This window comes from Perognathus longimembris, chromosome 8 (genome assembly GCF_023159225.1).
Source record: "Perognathus longimembris pacificus isolate PPM17 chromosome 8, ASM2315922v1, whole genome shotgun sequence".
NCBI classification, from domain to species: domain Eukaryota; kingdom Metazoa; phylum Chordata; class Mammalia; order Rodentia; family Heteromyidae; genus Perognathus; species Perognathus longimembris.
In genome coordinates this window covers 62,317,716-62,336,880 of record NC_063168.1, presented here as the reverse complement: position 1 = coordinate 62,336,880, position 19,165 = coordinate 62,317,716, and the positions used below count along the sequence as shown (strand labels likewise).

At 44.0% G+C, this 19,165-nt stretch overlaps 1 protein-coding gene across 3 annotated transcripts in view; it reads right to left on the bottom strand.

Moving 5' to 3' along the window:
• Dtnb (dystrobrevin beta) overlaps positions 1-19,165 on the bottom strand; it is a 195,113-nt gene that overhangs the window by 24,657 nt on the left and 151,291 nt on the right. For all 3 annotated transcript variants that reach the window (XM_048353293.1, XM_048353291.1, XM_048353292.1), the window contains 3 exons: positions 16,568-16,653; positions 15,647-15,760; positions 13,980-14,076 (listed from right to left, as the gene is read on the bottom strand). In XM_048353293.1, coding sequence (XP_048209250.1) covers positions 13,980-14,076; positions 15,647-15,760; positions 16,568-16,653 — 297 coding nt within the window. The remainder of the gene's footprint in view (positions 1-13,979; positions 14,077-15,646; positions 15,761-16,567; positions 16,654-19,165) is intronic.

The following is a 19,165-nucleotide window of genomic DNA, read 5'->3' as shown; positions in this document are numbered from 1 at the left end:
GGCCTTTGAAAAGCCAAGCTCACTATCTTAAATACATGTAGTAAAACATTGCTGAATAAATGACTGACTGGAAACCCTGTCTTTCAGGCTTCTGTGTCAAAGTGTGAGATGGGAAAAGAGCCTATGAGTTTTAACTTAAGTTCCCAATTGAAATGTGTCCAGGGCTGATAATGTGGCTTAGTGGTAGAGTGCTTGCCTAGCATACATGAAGCCCTGGGTTCGATTCCTCAGTACCACATACACAGAAAAAGCCAGAAATGGTGCTGTGGCTCAAGAGGTACAGTGCTAGCCTTGAGCAAAAAAAAGAAGCCAGGGACAGTGCTCAGGCCCTGAGTCTAAGCCCCAGGGCAGAAAGAAAGAAAGGAAGGAAGGAAGGAAGGAAGGAAGAAAGAAAGAAAGAAAGAAAGAAAGAAAGAAAGAAAGAAAGAAAGAAAGAAAGAAAGAAAGAAAGAAGAAGGAGAGAGGAAGGAAGGAAGGAAGGAAAGAAGGAAGGAAGGAAGGAAGGAAGGAAGGAAGAAGGAAGGAAGGAAGGAAGGAAGGAAGGAAGGAAGGAAGGAAGGAAGGAAGGAAGGAAGGAAGGAAGAAAGGTGTCCAAAGGCTAAGGGAATCGAGAAGGGAAATGACCATGAGGCATGCCAGTATCCAGAGTTTACCAACAATCTTTTTTTCTGTTTATTGCTATGTAATTTGTGTGCACACATGTGTGCATGCATGTCAGAGTAAGTACTGGCGCTTGACCTCAGGACCTTGCATTTTTGCTTGGCTTTTATGCTCTACCACTTTAGCCATGCTTCTAGTTCCATTTATTTTCTCTGAAACTTACAAGGCTGGCATTCATAAATGTCATGGGAACCCTCACAGGCATACAATGTCTTGCTGTCTCAAGAGAGGCAACTGGTCAACCTATCTAAGTTCTAGGTGAGAGAGCCCAAATCCAAAAGAGATAACTGACTGATCTGAAAAGGGAGCATAGAAGACAGAAGAATCAAAAGGAGGCCCTACCACTCCCCCCCCCCCCCCCCACCACACACCCAGGTCACATCTAACTAGATACTTAGAGTTCTTCCTCTAAGGCCTTATTTGGTGGAACTATGAACAGAAATTGGGGCATCTAAAAACCGGTTCAGATTAGGCTTTCTTTGTCATAGTTGTAGAAGGCTGTATGGGTCTTGGAAATCAGAAAGGGAACAAGAGAAGGCAAGACTCCACTTGATGTAAAAAGAAGTCCCAGGGTCAGCAGTGGTCTCTGCAGGTATCCCAAGACTCCTCTATATTACATTACCATCTGGACCACTACCCTACAGGCAATCTGAGGGGAAAACAGAGCCCTGAGGTGTTTCTTTTTGTGTTGGTACTGGGGCTTGAACTCAGGGCCTGGGTGCTGTCCTTAGCTAGTAAAGTATTAATGCCACTTGAGCCACACTTCCACATCTAGATTTTTGGTAGTTAACAGGAAATAAGAATCTCATGAACTTACCTGCTCAAACTGACTTTGAACCACGATCTCAACTCCTAAGTAGATTACTGGTGTGAGCCATTAGTGGCTGGCCCTGAGATATTTCTGAAGTGAAGCATGGAGTCCTTCCATTCTATCATTGGTATACTGTTTGATCTAGCTTGGAGAATGGAGCCCAGTATGCTATATACCCTATGCCAGTAGGGTCCTCATCAGAATGTGGTTGCCCTAATGTGTCCTTGTAAGATGCTGGTGAATCTCACAAACATGTTTCTGACTGTAAGCATTGGGTTTTACTGAGAAATGACTAAAATATTTTTTAAATCCGACATATAACTATACGTACCCTGCAATTTATACATTATTGGTGTGAAAGATTTTATGCTATATAACCACTATCTGTTCCTTAGACAAAATGATACTATTAATGTATTAGTTTGGTGTTACTATTCTTTTGGAAACACTGAGATTTGTTTGTCTGATTCCTTCTTTAGAGGCTACATCTGGGCTATAATTCAGTCTCCTGGATATATGAAAGGATATATGAGAGCATCTTGAGAAGAATCATTGCTATCACTGGTACTGGAACCATTTACATTCCTTACAACTAATACTACCATTCATTCATATTGTTGGGTTAATACTAGTTTTCATTCAGTGAATGTTTATTGAGTATGTGCTGCACAACAGGACAGGTTAGCGGCTGGGGATACAATAGTGGAGAAAGCCAACAAGGCTTCTAGTTACAGTCTGCCAATGATCCTGGGCCTGATTACCCAGACTCCATTGATATCATCTAATTCCCAAGCCACTTAAACTATAAGGAAAACCATAGGTTGAATAGCCTTATCGAAACAATGAGACAACTCTGTTCTAATTAGGAGCAGAGCCTCAGATCTGAGAGGGAAGTTCAGTAGGAGGAAGGAGAAAGGTAAGAAGAATTCCCAGGTGGATTATTAATGCTACTCAAAGCACTGGGAAAGTGCTGAGGTTGAAGACAGAACGCCAGGATCAAAACTTTATCTGGTGCTGAGGCATGAACCAGGGCCTTATTCTTGTTAAGGACGGTCCCATAACAAGTCTTTCCCTCCTCTAGTAGCAAAGCTTATAAAGTCACAATCACCATCCATTCCTCTCAAGTTCCTAAAAAGCCAACATATTCAGGTGATACTGTGGAAAAATAAACCTGCATTTGGTCTTCCATCCCAGGTGGCTGGCACAAGTTTCTAAAACCAATGTGATATGGTCATCTTTTTTTTTTTTTTTTTTTTTTTTTGCCAGTCCTGGGCCTTGGACTTAGGGCCTGAGCACTGTCCCTGGCTTCTTTTTGCTCAAGGCTAGCACTCTGCCACTTGAGCCGCAGTGCCACTTCTGGCCATTTTCTGTATATGTGGTTCTGGGGAATCGAACCGAGGGCTTCATGTATAAGAGGCAGGCGCTCTTGCCACTAGGCCATATCCCCAGCCCTATGGTCATCTTTTATATGCTGACCAGATGATCCATGGCTGGATGACCTCAGATAGTTTCAGGACAGGAGCTAATTTCCAGGAAGCCCAAGGCATGATCAGAGAGCTGTAAGTTGTAGTCCCCACTAGACCTCTGGGGAGGGAAGGGAGGCTAATTATTTAATCAATCATGCATATGTAACAGAACCTCCATATCAACTCAGAACAAAGGGACATTGGGCTGTGAACACGTCCACATGCTAGGAGGTGGTGTCCTCCAGTGTCACAGGGAGAGAACTTGGAACCCATCTGGGCCTTGCCCTTGCATCTCTTCATGTGGCTGTTCATCTGTATCCTCTATAGTAAAAATCATACAGGATATGTGACTAACATAGGGGCTTGCTACTCTTAACTGGCATCTGAAGTATGCACCATCTTATGAAATGAACTCTTTATCTTGACTGTGGACTATGCCTACATAGTGTCAGGATGAATGAAACTGCAGGACTGACAATTGGTATCTGCAGTGAAGTGGAGAAGGTTTGGTGTGAGAACCCTAATGCCTGGTGTCAGAAATTAATAAATCCCTGAAAAGATACAAGAAGATGAACTATGTGAAAAGTCCTCTAGAGTGGATTTATAAAGCCCATTTGGGGAAGCACATCTAGTAGAATCTTCATTTTAAAAAGTCTTTTGTAATTGCTTTATTATCCACTTAAGGTAGTACATTTTGAGAGGAAAGAGATTAAAGCTATCCTCATCAGAACCTAGGAGGAAGAAAGAGTTACAAATTAACTCTATTAAATAACCTTTTTTGTGGCTGGGAATATGGCCTAGGGGTGGAGTGCTTGCCTCGTATACATGAAGCCCTAGGTTCGATTCCTCAGCACCACATATACAGAAAAAGCCAGAAGTGGCGCTGTGGCTCAAGTGGTAGAGTGCTAGCTAACCTTGAGCAAAAAGAAGCTCAGGGACAGTTCTCAGGCCCTGAGTTCAGGCCCCAGGACTGGCAAAAAAATTTTTAAAAATTAAAAAAATCTTTTTTTACCCCTCTTGCTCAGCAATGACAGGGATGAAAGCAGAAAGTCTAGCTCTAGAGATTTATACTCTTTTCAGCTGAACTAGTGAAAAACGGCACTGAGCTACATAGTCACTCAGACTGAAGGAGGGCCTCAGAGAGGGGCCTCAGGCAGATCCTACGAGGTTGTGTATGCCTACAAGGTTGACCGAGCTGTTTCTACCTAGATCCGTGAAGCAACATCTCTTCTGTCACGCCAGAGATGGTAAAGCTGAAGGCAAAGCATTTTACCCATTTTTGCTATGGGTAGTCCTAGGAGACTGTGAGGGCATGCGCTCAGGACCTTGGCCACGGAGAATCCCTATGACACACAAAGGGGCTCACTAGAGGCAGGCTTCAGCAGCAGTCTAGCTTCTCATTTTGCCAACTTTAGGAGGATGACGCCCTCACACAGAATGAAAGGGCGCTTGATCAAATATGTTGTTTGCTCAGGGCTAGTATTAAACTGGCCCAAGAAATAATGTCACAGTGGTGGTAATTCCTATTTCTTGGGTCACGTTATACCAAAAATTTTTTTTTAATGTCTATAAGAAGATTTACTGTTCAAATACCGGCTCTCTACTAAGTGGTAAGTCTCAGGTAGGATCAAAGGAGTTTCCAATTTGTGTGGGTGCACAGAACTTGAATTGCACATCCAGAGAGATCAAGACATGTAGTCTTGGAGACTGCTGAAATTCCCAGCAAGTAGTTTCACAGGGATGAAGAAGGGAGAGGAGCACAGGCGGCTGGCAGTTAAGTGGCTGGGATCAGGAGGAGGCCCACTGAATGTGGACAGAAGAGATTGTCAGGCAAGTGGTTGGAAGAAGGGAGGAGGAAAGCTAAGTAGTCTTTTCTCTTTCCTACTCACTCATTTTACTTGTGGAAGGCATTACTAACATCTGCTTCTCTGCTACTTCTAAGCAAAGTGGAAAATTATGGTTCCCAGCCCCCTCAGAGTTAAGTGTGGTCTTGTGATTTGCTTTGGCCAATGAAATGGAGTAGAAGTGATCCGCATCACTTCTTGGTGGGAGCATTTAATGGCTGGGCTTTGTCTTCCATCCTGTTGATGCAGAAAGGTGGTAGACTGAAGAGACAGAAAGGAATTGTATGAGCCAGAGGAACAACCAAACAAAACCAACAGTAGTATATTAAATAGCTACTGAAATTTCTGAGCAGTGAGCTGATTTTAATAACCTTTAATAACCTTTTTAATAACCATTTCTCTCTCTTCCTTTCTCATCCCTTCTCCTCACTACTTGTTTCTTTCTTTTCTTCTGCTCTCCATGTACTGTATGATTCCATTACTCTTGCCATTATTAAGTACAGTGTTGGTTTTTGCGTTTGCTTGTTTCTTTTTTGGTCATTCATGAGGCTTGAACTCAGGGCCTGAGCACTGTCCCTGGCTTCTTTTTGTTCAAGGCTAGCACTCTTCCCGTGGAGCCACAGTGCCACTCATGGCTTTTTCTGCTTATGTAGTACTGATGAATCGAACTAGGGCTTCATGCATGCTAGGCAAGCCCTCAAGCACTAAGCCACATTCCCAGCCCTATATTCCTATTCTTAATTTTTTTTAAAAAAATTGATAGATTTGTTTTTGTAAAAAAAAATATTTTTGAACTCAACATTTCATAGTTTTCTTTAGCTTGTGTGAAATTGTATGCCTTACAAACTTTATTAGGGCACATTAAAAATGAGGTTACAAAACTGGGAGCTGGTGGCTCATGCCTGTAATCCTAACTACTCAGGAGGCTGAGATCTGAGGACTGCAATTCAAAGCCAGCCCAGGCAGGAAAGTCTGTGAGACTCTTGTCTCCAGTTAACTACTGGAAAAAATGGAAGTGGCAATGTGGCTCAAAGTGGTAGAGTGCTAGTCATAAGCAAAAGGGCTCAGGGACGGTGCCAAGGCCTCGAGTTCTAGCCCCATAAACAACAACAACAACAACAACAACAACAACAACAACAAAAGAGGTTATAGTTATGGATAGTAACCTCATTTAATTTTCTTGTGTGGGCTAGAGGCTCCTGGGGAAAAAAAATATAAACCTTCCCCAAAGACCATGCGATAGCCATGCAGTTCAGGACACCCCACATTCTCCCTGGATCAGGTTCTGGAGGGTCTCTTAGCTGTCCTCAGCAGCTTTGAGAGAGCTACTTGTTTTCATGCACATCCATTCACGGAATCACATTTAGACCTGAGGTAACCCCTACCACCCCGATGGTTGTTTTAAGCAATTAAGGTTGCTCCAGACACAAAACATCAGAAAATGAAAAAACAGGAAAATGCAACAGTAGCCCAAGGAATCATGCATATTTTAAAAAAGCACAGCAAATGTGTACTTGAAAATAATTCGACAAGTTCTGCTTTCAAGTAAACATGCTCCATTAGGTTAGTATGACCCAGACTTTTAGGCCATTTTACACTATGGAGGAAACTGCTGAGGGGTATACACATATCCAATTCATCAGAGAGTATGTGGTGCAGGGAGAAGGGGAAGGTAGGGGACATTTATATGAGGAACACAAGAGCATGCCAAAGGAGCAAGAGATCAGGGGAGACTTGAAGTCCACTTACTGCCTGCTTTTGCTCTTCCTCCTGGAGGTGTTGAAGAAGAAAAAAAAAGGCAGAGGAGAGAGGAGAGAAATTAATGTCCATCATCACACGTTGGGAAGAAATGATGGAAGGAATCAAGCAAACCAGGCTAGGAGAGCACTTGGGATACAGCACTTGGTAGGCCTTTGCCCAGCCAATGCTAACTAGAATCGAAAAGAAAGAACCTTAAAAACTACCTAGACCTACTTCCTCTTTCACAGAAGAAAAGGGCCTCAAGAGCCTGGCTTGCCTTCAATCACAAATATTTAGATAAACTGAAAGAGAAAGCTGAGGCATGATTTAAATTCCTAACTATTCACCATTCAGAAGATTCACTGTATTTAGGTTCATTTGTTTAGGCCATCTGCTCTCTAAGTGGAGAGCACAGACCAGCGCGATCAACATCAGCGTCAGCATTACCTGGTAACTTGTCAGAGATAAAATTTTGGGCTCTACCTTAGAGCCACTGAATCAGAGTTCTAGGCACGTGGCTCTCCACACATGTGCCAAGAGCTTCCAGCCCTCCTTTGAGAACTTGTTCTAACCTCCACCTGGTCAAGGGATCTTTTCTAGTCTCTTCTCCCAACTACTTGGCTGCTTTGTTGTATTTTTCAAGGATGTACACATATGCCCAAATTCTTCCAATAAACTGGACATGTTTCCAGACTCCAGAAGGCCTTTCAATAAAGCACTTTCTAGCTGGGTGTGGTGGTATACATCACCACTATAAAGCACTGGGAAGCCTGAGGTGGGAGAATCTTGAGTGCCAGGCCAGGCCAGGCCAACCTAGGGTAATGTCAGACCCTGCCTCAAATAAAAACCCCCAAACCAAATCAAATCAAACCAATAAGAAAGCAATTCCACACCGATATCTGGTGGCTCAGGCCTGTAATTCTAGCTACTCAGAAGGCTGGGATCTGAGGATCACGGCTTGAAGCTGGCCCAGACAGAAAAGTCCCTGTGAGACTCCTACCTCCAATTAACCATTCCCAAACGGAAGTGACACTGTGGCTCAAGTGATAGAGCACTAGCTAGCCTTGAGCCAGAGGCTCAGGGACAGTGCCCAGGCCCTGAGTTCAAGTGCCACAACCGACAAGCCCAAAGTAATTCTCAAACTTGATTAATGCAACACAGTCTAGTAACTAATTCTTGTGCACAAGGCACTGGAAACAAAGATGAGGTTTCTGTCTTTCTAGAGTCTTATATTGAGCGTAGGCAGAGCCAATCTTTGCTACATACAGCTGACTGAGCAGATGAATGCACCATCAGACATGGTAGAAAAACCCCAAGGAGAACATAAACACTTGGGTTTCTCACTCTTAGATTTTTGCATCTTGGTCACTGTTTTTAGTACTGGAGTGTGAACTCCAGCCTCGTGCTTGCTGGTCAAGTGCTTTTTCACTTGATCCTACTGCTTTTAGTATTTTCAGATAGGGTCTCTGGCATCTAAACAGATTGGCTTGGGACCTCAATCCTACTTTTTTTTGTGTGTGTGCCAATCCTGGGGCTTGAGCACCGTCCCTGGCTTCTTTTTGCTCAAGGCTAGCACTCTACCTCTTGAGCCACAGTGCCACTTCTGGCTTTTTCTGTCTATGTGGTACTGAGAAATTGAACCCAGGGCTTCAAGCATGTTAGGCAAGCACTCTACCACTAAGCCAAATCCCCAGCCCTCAATCTGACTCCTTCCTTCCCAAAGTAGCTGCGATTATAGGCACTATGTACCATGCCAACGCCCATGTCATTCTTTAATGGGTCTCTTCATTCCCTCTCTCTGTGCTGCCTCTTGGGTGACTGTGGTCAGGAAGCCTCTGCTCCATCCCAGTATGTGAATGTCAACCTAACTGCAAGGGTTCTATGAAAATTGGATCCATGACAGCAGCTGGTGCCTGTGAGCATAGGTCTGAGGACTGAGGCTAGATAGGGGTCCTGCTCTGTCTTGTGGGTTGTGCAGCTCTGAATACCAGGACAATGACTGGGGAAGAGCAAAGGAATTGCAGAATGGAGAGGGCTGGGGGAAATAACATTTAGTCCAGCAATTGGAAATGCATGGGCGAGGAACTAAATGAGCACCAAGAGATCCCTTGAGGAGACTGGCTCAGCCCAGAAATGTGTTTTTCATTAGGAAAGCCAGCTGCCATGACTGAGGCAACCTCACCCCTAGGAGTCAGACACAGGCTCTCGGCACCCTCTCAGGTCAGCCTGAAGAAGTTGCAGCTTTTGCCTTTCAACCTTGGCAGCCTGGCTCTGGGCAGGAGGTGTTAGTGCTGCAGTGAGACTCATCTTCCTTCCTGAGCAGACTTCACTGCGGCCGGACACCACTAACACTCCTCCGGCAAAGAAACAGCCACAGGAAAACAACTGGACATTTTACAAATGTGTGTGTGTGTGTGTGTGTGTGTGTGTGTGTGTATGTGTGTGTGTGTGTGTATGTGTGTGTGTGTGTGTGTTTGCCAGTCCTGGGCCTTGGACTCAGGGTTGAGCACTGTCCCTGGCTTCTTTTTGTTCAAGGCTAGCACTCTGGCACTTGAGCCACTGCGCCATTTCTAGTTTTTATATATGTGGTACTGGGGAATTGAGCCCAGGGTTTCATGTATACGAGGCAAGCACACTTGCCACTAGGCCATATACCCAGCACTACAAATTGTGCTTTTACTGAGCATAGTTATTATCTCCTATAATCTCAGCTACTCAGGAGGAAGAGGTCTGGAGAATCACAATTTGAGGGTAACCTGGGCAAAAAGTTAGTGCTTTTAGTAGAAAAGCAGGGTATGTGGTAATTAGACATGAAGCCTTGAGTTCAAATTCCAATACCACCAGAAAAAGAAAAAGAAAAAAACCCCAGAAAACAAACAAAAATGTGTTTTCAATGCTGGCCCTGTGCTGGGATGGAAACTGAGATGGTGGTGGTGTAAGAAAACTCAATTGTGAGAAGCAGAGAAGCCACCACTTAAAAGGCCAAATTATGAGTCTTCATTGGAGAGCCAGAAGACTGCTGGTGACTCAAGTCTCAAAGACCAGCAGCCCCAAATGCTTTGAAAGCTTATATAGCCCCAAACCATATAAGGTATGTGGAATTGAACCTAACAAAAGTGTTATACAAGCCAGTGGCTCATGTCTGTAATCCTAGCTACTCAGGAGGTTGAGATCTGAGGATCCCAGTTCAAAGCCATCCTGGGCAAGAAAGACCATGAGACTCTTATCATTAACCACCAGAAAACTGGAAGTGGTGCTGTGTGGCTCAAGTGGTAGAGTGCTAGGCTTGAGCTGAAGAGCTCAGGGACAGCTCCCAGGCCCAGAGTTCAAGCCCCATGACTGACCAAAAATAAATAAATAGTGTTCTACATAAGCAGATGAGGACACTTAGACCTAATAGAAAAGCAAACCATCGGGGGGGCGGGGGGAAACACAGGGGAAATCAAGGGCCAATTATCTAGGGAAAGCACAGACCCAGTCTCCTTACTTTAGTGGGATAGGACAGGCCAGTCTTCACAGGCTGAAATCTTATCGGGGGACAGCAGGTCAGCTCAGAACTATTTCTAAGACATCTCCCTAGCCCAATGATTCCAACCCTAGTCTTGGTATTGGAGACACCACTGCTTTGCTTTAATAGACTAGGGAATTTACAAATGCAATGTTTCCTGCTTGCACATGTGCTGATGCTGCAAGGAATCCTGTGCCAGGACGTGGAGTATGATGTGAAGGGACACACAGGTGAGGTCAGGAGGGCTAGTGAAGTGTCAGCTAGGATGGTGTTCTGTAACTTACATGCACAAAAGTTACTCAGATAAAGACTTCAAGGCTCTGTCAACATAGTAAAGAGATCAGATACAAGGTTTTAGAACTTGGTTATCACTTCGTTAGCTGGGGCCAGCAAACATTGACTGATGATAAAAGACAGAGCCAGCTTGATTTAGAGGGGGGCCATAATAGCTTAATTATAAAGTGCAAACCTACAAGTATTAAGGTCACCTAAAAACATGTGAATCTCTGCCACATGGAGGAAGTCTGGCCAGGTGGCCAAAGTAATACCAAATGTCATCTACACAAAAACTTATATTCTCACTTTAGGTGAACATTTGCAAATAGGGCTGAAAGCCAAAGCACTGTCAGGCCAGGCACCTGTAATCTCAGTAGTCAGGAGGCTGAGGCAAGAGGCTATGAAATCCAGGAGAACCTGACTACACAGAAAAACCACTCCACTCCAAACCGACAACAGTAGCCACACAGAAAATTAAGCAAATTAACCCCAAAGCATCAGAAAACCAAAAAAATAAAGTGGAAAAGGCTGAGAACAAGAGTTAGAAACAGAAACACCAACACAAACCATTACTAGATTAGATATTTGAGTCAGAGGTTATCTTTATATTCATTAACCAGAAGACAAAACATAAGGAAAACCTGTGCACAAAAACATGGCTACCGGGCTGGGAATATGGCCTAGTGGCCAAGAGTGCTTGCCTCATATACATGAAGCCCTGGGTTCAATTCCCCAGCACCACATATATAGAAAACGGCCAGAAGTGGCGCTATGGCTCAAGTGGCAGAATGCTATCTTTGAGCAAAAAGAAGCCAGGGACAGTGCTCAGGCCCTGAGTCCAAGTGCCAGGACTGGCCAAAAAACAACAACAACAACAAAAAAACACGGCTACCTGACATTACATCATTAAAGGAAAAATAAACTAACAGAAGATCCCTTGGTGACAGGGACCAAGTCTCATCACCACTATTCACCAAACACTGAAAAAAAACACTAGGCTATTAATTTTTACAGTGCCTTGTTCAAAAAAAGACTCACTGAATGAATTAATAAACATGATGATTTTTTTCAGATAAAAAGATAAAGCACTTAATATTTTACAGAAGCAGTGGAGGTGGACTTAAACTACCTCCTGGTGAAATGGAAATTGCCTGTGTGATGGGTTTTAATTTATGAGCCTCCCAGATCACGTGCTCTGAATGTCCATTTGACTAACTGCTTACAGCTGTTTTATGAGGGAATTAAATGCTAACAGACTGAACACATCCATGAAAGAAAGACAGTCCTTTGAAATTAAAATTAGAACATTAAAGAGTACTTTTATTATGGCAAACGTATTCGTGTGTGTGTGTGTGTGTGTGTGTGTTATTAGGTCAGTTAGCTAAGCCTTCAGCTTTTTGGTTTTTTTATTTTGTTTCTATTTTATGTATTGTGCTGGTACTGAGATTTGAACTCAGGACCTGGGCGCCGTTCCTTAGCTTTTGTACTCAAGGCTGGTGCTCTACCACTTGAGTTACAACTTCACTTCCAGTTTTCTGGTGGTTAATTGGAGAGAAGAGTTTCATGGACTTTTCTGCCGGGCTAGCTTTCAACCGCCTTCCTCAGATCTCAGCCTCCTGAGTAGCTAGGACTATAGGTGTGAGCCACCAGTGCCTGGCTTCATTTCATTTTTGAGACAAGGTCTCCCTAACCTTTGGAGCTGGCTTCAAACTGAGGATCATTCTGGCTCAACCTCCAAAGTAGCTGGGATTATAGATGTGTGCCATGACACTTGGCAGAAAATGTACTTTTTTGTGGGGGTTAGTACTGGGGTTTGAACTTAGGACCCCATACTGGCTCAGCTTAGCTTCTTTGCTTGGCTGGTGTCTACCTTTTTTTTTTTTTTTTGCCAGTCCTGGAGCTTGAACTCAGGGCCTGAGCACTCTCCTTGGATTCTCTTTGCTCAAGGCTAGCACTCTACCTCTAGAGCCACAGCGCCACTTCCAGCTTTTTCTGTTTATGTGGTGCTAAGGAGTTGAACCCAGGTCTTCATGCATGCTAGGCAAGCACTCTACCACTAAGCCACATTCCCAACCCATGCTCTCTACCATTCAAGCCACAACTGAAGCCTGGCTTTTTTGTTGGTTATTTTGGAGATGAAGTCTGGAAGACTTTTCTGCTTGGTTTGGCTCTAACTGTAATCCTCCAGATCTCAGGATCCCATGCAGCAAGGAGTACAAGTGTGAGCCACTGGCACTTAGCTAAGTGTACTTTTTAATACACGAAAACACCTTTGAGACTTTAGTGGGAGTCACTGATTCCTATGTATGGTGGTTGAGGATTGTATATAACATACTAAGATTATGCTGCAATTTTATGTTTTAGGAAAACAGACAAAGACATCAGATTTTCTGCTTTGAGTTCTATTCAGTGGATAAAAACAACTTTTCAAGGCTTGTGTTGGCAAATTCTTCCCAGTCTGCATGGCTAATAGTCTGTCAGGTAAAGAAATGACAAGGCATTTAAGAACTTGGCAGAGCTGCACGCCAATGGCGCATGCCTATCATCCTAGATCCAGGGGATCATGGCTTGAGGCCAGCCTGGGCAGAAAAGTTCTCAAAACTGCATTTCAAATTAAACAGCAAAAAGTCAAGCTGGTGGCTTGGCTCAAGGGATAGAGGGCCGGAGCATAGGCCCCGAGTTTAAACTCCAGTACTGCTGGTGGGAAGAGGAAGGAAAGGAAAAAGAGAAAAAAGAAAACAAAAACTTGGCAAGAGATCCTACAAAATCTACAAAAAATGGGGTAACAGTGTCTTATTTTATTGAAATTATAAATGATGAAGTAATAGCTAGAAATGTAAAGAAGCTTGAGGTTTGGGTTAGCACTGCATGGACTAACTCATTCTGCGTAGGCCTTGAATACAAGCATCGACCGAGCCCAAGGTTACAGGGGTACAGGTGAGAGGCAGGACAGTCCGTGATGCTTAGGGGAGATACACCCTGACTTCCTTTCAGTTTGGCGAAACATTTTCTATAAATCATAGCCAAGCACCTTCTCATCATTCCATGAAATATTTCTGAAGGCGAATTCTGCTAACAGGGTTAACAGAGGAACACATACATGCAAAGAAAGCATCCCAAACACCAGGACCGAGTCAAGACCAAAAAAAAAAAAAAAAAAAAAAAAAAATCTCAACTCAAGACTATAAAACAAGAAAATCAATTATCTTGAGCAAGTCAAGGTTAGTTTAAAACACAAAGGTGAGCTGGGAATATGGCCTAGTGGCAAGAGTGCTCGCCTTGTATACATGAAGCCCTGGGTTCGATTCCCCAGCACCACATTAAAAAAAAAAAAAGCCAGAAGTGGCACTGTGGCTCAAGTGGCAGAGTGCTAGCCTTGAGCAAAAAGAAGCCAGGGACAGTGCTCAGGCCCTGAGTCCAAGGCCCAGGACTGGCAAAAAAAAAAAAAAAAAAAGGCAACTCCTCAATAACATCACTATTTACTATCAGTTTTACACTAGCTTCAATGACTTTTAGACCTAATTAGGCTATCTTTATGGGGACTGGTTCCAGACGTACAGTGAAGACCTTGTCCTCATCCTGTTCTGACTGCACCAGAGGTGGGAGCTGAGTCTGGGATGGAGAAGAAGCCGAGGTGGGTGAAGGGAGGGCACCAGCGATCCCTCCGCTCTTACCTTGAGCAGCTTCATCAGCCCCTCCAGCTGTACCATCAGCTCCCGCCTGCTCTCCTGCAGCGCTGACATCCTCTGCTCCAGCTCATCTTTCCTCTGCCTGTCCAGGAGAGAAGCCCGGCAGAAACAAAGCTTCATCGTGCTGTACTGGCTGGAAATTGGCAGTTCCTGTACTCACACAGACTGGTCAAAACCATATGAGGGTCAAATACCTACAAAATGGATATTGCATGTGCTATTTGATAAACAAAAGTTCTTAATATTCATGTAGACAAGTTTACCAGTTTCTTTCAGGGTTTGCAATTTAAGGAATTATTTTTCTATTTCAAAATCCTAAAGAAATTCTTCTGTTTTCTTCTGGAAAGTTTTATGTAATCCACGGAAGGCGAATGGCAGGATGCAAAGCCTGCATAGCACATGTAGGAAATGCCCGGTCTCTTCTCCTCAGGATGTGGATGCTCCTGAAAGTGTCTGCTTTCTGCTCTCTCAAGCAGAAACTCCTGCTTCCTGCTGACATCTCTGGACTCTGCCTGGGCCAACTAAATCTATGATACTTTTCAGATCCTTCTAGATTATCTGAATAGTTTCTGCAACTTTAGTTCTAGCAACATTTAGACTCCAAGTTGACAGTTTCTGCTTTCCTAGATATAAAAAGTCACTTCTGTCTGAGCTGAGTGGAGAAAAGAAAGGAGATGTATCTTATGCTGCCAGTCCTCTGTCCACCTCAGCATATTTTCTTGTCCTTCTTAACATAACAGCAACCACGCCAATGTCCCAAGTGTGCGAGACTGAACCAAAATTTCAGCCCAACTACACGGAGAACCTGGGATGAATGTTTAGGAGAATCCCTACACCTCTAATGATTTTCATGAGCTTAAATTCTTATTGGTGATATAAACCTAAACAGTAGGATACTTATGGGAAGACAGTAATCTCTAGTCAATAAGAAAAGAGATCATGGCTGAGGTTACGTAACTTAAACAAAGAAAGCTGAAAAAGAAGAAAGGAAAAGCAATGGTGTCCAGCTGTGCAGAAGCTCAGATGGCAGCATATTACAAAGCAACTGCAACAACATCAAGCACTGTGTGGGGACGTAGAGCTGTGGTGAGAATCAAGCCACCACGTGTGTCTTCCACAGTACCTTTACCTACCAAGGGTACACAAGTGTGTGTGTAGGGGGGGGGACAGGAAACAAGGCCCTGAGGGCAGAGCAGCTTCCCCAGCTCCTGCCAAAGGGCTTCACACCAGAGCTGACCCTGCTCTGCCTCCTCCACCTCCTGAGCCTCGAGTCACTTTATACTTAGGAAGAGGTGGGAAACGGCCACTGTCTTGGCTTCAAGCTGTAGAAGGGGTAGGGAAGGGAGCACTCTTCCATGGAGTCCTGCTGGGGTCATGAAGCACCAGGAGAATCCACTCCCAGGAAAGGTCAAGCACTATTCCCACCAGACCTCTCCAGTCAGAACACTTAACAACTCAGAACTGCAGCACAATAGCCTTCTTCAAGGGCTTGTCCAGGGTTTTGAGGGAGCTAGGAATTTGCCTGGCTCTGTCCTGCTGGCTCAAGTTCTCAGTGGATTGAGGATGGGGGCTCTTAAAATCAGTCAAACTGGACTGGCTACATTCATCTACTAGTTGGCGTTCAGAGACAGGCGTGCAGCGCCACCACCTACCTCAGCAGCCGCAGCTCTGCCAGCAGTGTGGGATTCTGCTGGGCCTTCTCGGGCGTGGGCTGGGATGCCTGCTCGTGCTCCAGACGCAGACGCTGGATCTCCTGTAGGATCTCTCTAGGGAGAATGGTGAAAGAAAGATGGCTGCTCCACGCTTCCCAGGCCTCACAGGTTAATTCCCTCACCAGGCCTCCTGTGCAAATCTTATTTGGATCGTTTCTAAATGACCAAGGTGTGATGAAATGGACAAAAAGTCATAAAACCATTGTCTTGAAAATCCCCAGGAAAGCAGAAAGGTAACTTGAATACCTTCTTTGCCTGGCCCCTCTCTCGGGAGAGGGACAGAACTCCTCACAGCCTTTAGGGCAGGCCCTGGCTGACCTGCTCTGAGCCTCCCTGCATCTCCCCCTCCCCGAGTTTCCTTGCCTTCCCCTAACCACAGGCAAATTCCCTCTCTCATGCAGGCTACACTAGGCCCATTCTCCTTGTCCTGGTTTCAACCTTTGCTTGCACAGTGGTGTGTTGTCTGACTGCAATGCCTTACAAGGCATTTTAAATGGCCTCCCCCCACCCGCAACCAGTCAGGCACAAGTAGAGTAATGGGCCAGAACAGGATGACTAGACAGAGCAAAATACTGCTGGGAAGCAGACTGGAGAAATGAATTGTGGAAGGGGACACACTGGCAGGAGGGAGGGGCCCTGGGACAAAGGATCCATAGAGGGGAGGAGGGCTTGGCGCTTTGGGAAATCAGAATCAATAACATGCAGATATGCACCAAACTTCTGGACATTTCCTGGACCTGGGCCACTATTCACTCAGCTGGGATCTTCCTGTGTGGTCAAAGTCTGCCAGAGACTGAGAACCAGATACTCACATGAGATACTCACAGCCTTGAGAAGTGGGCGGGAATTCTGTGCTCTTACCTGTTCTTGTTTTCCAGCTCTGCAATAAGCTGTCTCTGTTGCTTGTTGGCATCAAAGCTAAAGCTCACATCAGTGGGAGGGCGTGTCTGTAGTGGAGAGACAGCAGGTTTTCCTAATTCAAACATCCAGAGTCTAAGACAGACTTTCTTTAAAAACAGACTTTTCACTGACATACCATGAATCCACCCATTTTATGTATATAAACCAGTGAGTCTTAGTAAATTTAAGCAGCTGTACAACCAATGATGACAGTCTAGTTTTAGAACTTTACTAGTGCCAAATTCTTCCCTTGTGTTACCTGTCACAAATTGCTGCTCTTACCTCTAACTAGATGTTCCTCCTGCCCAGTTTTGCCATTTCTAGAAATTTCACCTAAATGGAATCATATTACACAGTTTTTGGTTTTGCTTTCCATCTGCTATGAGTTTTTAGGTTCATCTCTAGGAAACACAGGTTCTTCTCCTTTTATTGCTGAGTATTATCCATCATTTCCAGCTTCTGGCTATTACAAGTGAAGCTGCTTTATATTTTCATGTACAAGTTTTTGTTTTAATATTTTTTATTTCTCTTGCATAAACACACTGGTCTAGAATTGCTGAGTTATATGGTTACTATACTTAACATTTGAAGAACTGCCAAACACTTCCTTTTATTACTTCAAACTTTTTTTACCCCTAGGTGGTATCAGGGTTTGAATTTAGGGCCTTGTGTCTGCAGGTAGGAGCTCTACTACTTGATCCAAACTTTTTATTTTTTTCAGTCGTGGGGCTTGAACTCAGGGCCTGAGCACTGTCACTGGCTTCTTTTTGCTCAAGGCTAGTACTCTGCCAACCTGAGCCACAGCACCACTTCTGGCTTTTTCTATATATGTGGTGCTGAGGAATAGAACCTAGGGCTTCATGTATACGAAGCGAGCACTCTTGGCACTAGGCCATATTCCCAGCCCTTGATCCAAACTTTTCCAAGTGGCTGCACCTCTTCGAATCTCAGTGATAATGTATGAGGGTTCCAATTCTTATTAGCTTTTTGTAGTAATGAGCCTCCTGGGAGTTAAGTTTTGTTTTCAAAAATTATGTACCACACAATTTAATCTTATTATGTGTAATTCAGTGGCTTTTAGTGCATTTATGAGGTTGTGAAACTACCACCATTATCTAATTCCAGAACATTTTAGCTCACCCCAAAAGTGACCCCATGTTGTTAGCAGTCTGACTCTATCCCCACTTTCCACTCCCCAACATTCACCCTTGACCCTGTCTCTGGGGAGTTGGCTATTCTGTCCAGTACATATAATAAATGAAATCACTTGCTATGCAGCCTTCATATCTGGTTTCTTTCCCTTGGCAAAATGCTTTCAAGATTCATCTAAGTTGTACCATGCATTAGTACTTCATTTTTGTTTGTTTGTTTGCCAGTCCTAGGGCTTGAACTCAGGGCCTGGTCTCTGTCCTTGAGCCGCTCTGTGCTTAAAGCTAGCACTCTACCACTTCAGCCGCAGCGCCACTTCCAGCTTCTTCTGTTTATGTGGTACTGAGGAATCAAACCCACTAAGCCACGTTCCTAGCCACTCTTCACTCATTTCTATAGCTGAATAATATCCTACAATATGGACACACATATTTTGTCTATCTAATAGTTGATGGACACTTGGGCTATTTCTACTTTTAGCTACTTCTACTTTTAGCTACTCTGAATAACATTTGTGGAGAGATATGTTCTTATTTCTCTTGGGCATATATCTAGAAGTGGACTCGCTGGGTCATATAGTAAGCACTCTATGTTCTTATCAACCTTTGTCTATCTTTTTGATCAGTCTTCCCAGTGGGTATGAAGTGACACTCATTGTAGATACATTTTGTAGTTCCTTAGTAACTCTGTTGAGCATACCTTCATGATCTTACAGGCTATTTGTGTATCTTTGGAGAAATACCGTGGGTAGGATTCAAATCTCCACTTTAAGAATACAGTAGCCAATGAACACAAAATAGAGCTAGCTGGGGGAGTGGCTCAAGTGAGGGAACACTTGCCTAGCAAGTGTGAGTCTCTGAGTTCAAACCCAGGAACTGCCCAAGCAAAGAAATGAACAAATGCTTGAAAAATAAATGAAAAATAAACATACAAGCTGGGCTCTGGTGGCTCACACCTGTAACCCTAGCTGCTCAGGAGGCTGAGATCTAAGGATTGCCATTCAAAGTCAGCCTGGGCAGGAAAGTCCATGACAGTATTATCTCCAATTACTCATTAAAAAGCCAGAAGTAGAGATATGGCTCCAGACATAGAATGCCAGTCAGCCTTGACCAAAAAAGCTCAGGGTCAGTGCCCAGGCCCTGAGTTCAAGCCCAAGGATAGTTACAAAAAAACAACAACCCACTGTTACTGTTTGTGTCTAACTGTGTAAATATGGAAAGTGATCTCAAGTGTATTTAAGAGACCACATTCCTACATGAAACCATATAAACATGTATTTAAATCTCAAATCTAATTGAGGACTTGGGCTCAGGAATTGTGCCTTTCTGTGGCTCCACTTGCATGTCTGTACAATCATGTCAGGAACCACAGCTGTCCCCAGAGCTGCTTTGAGGACCAGACATCAGCTTT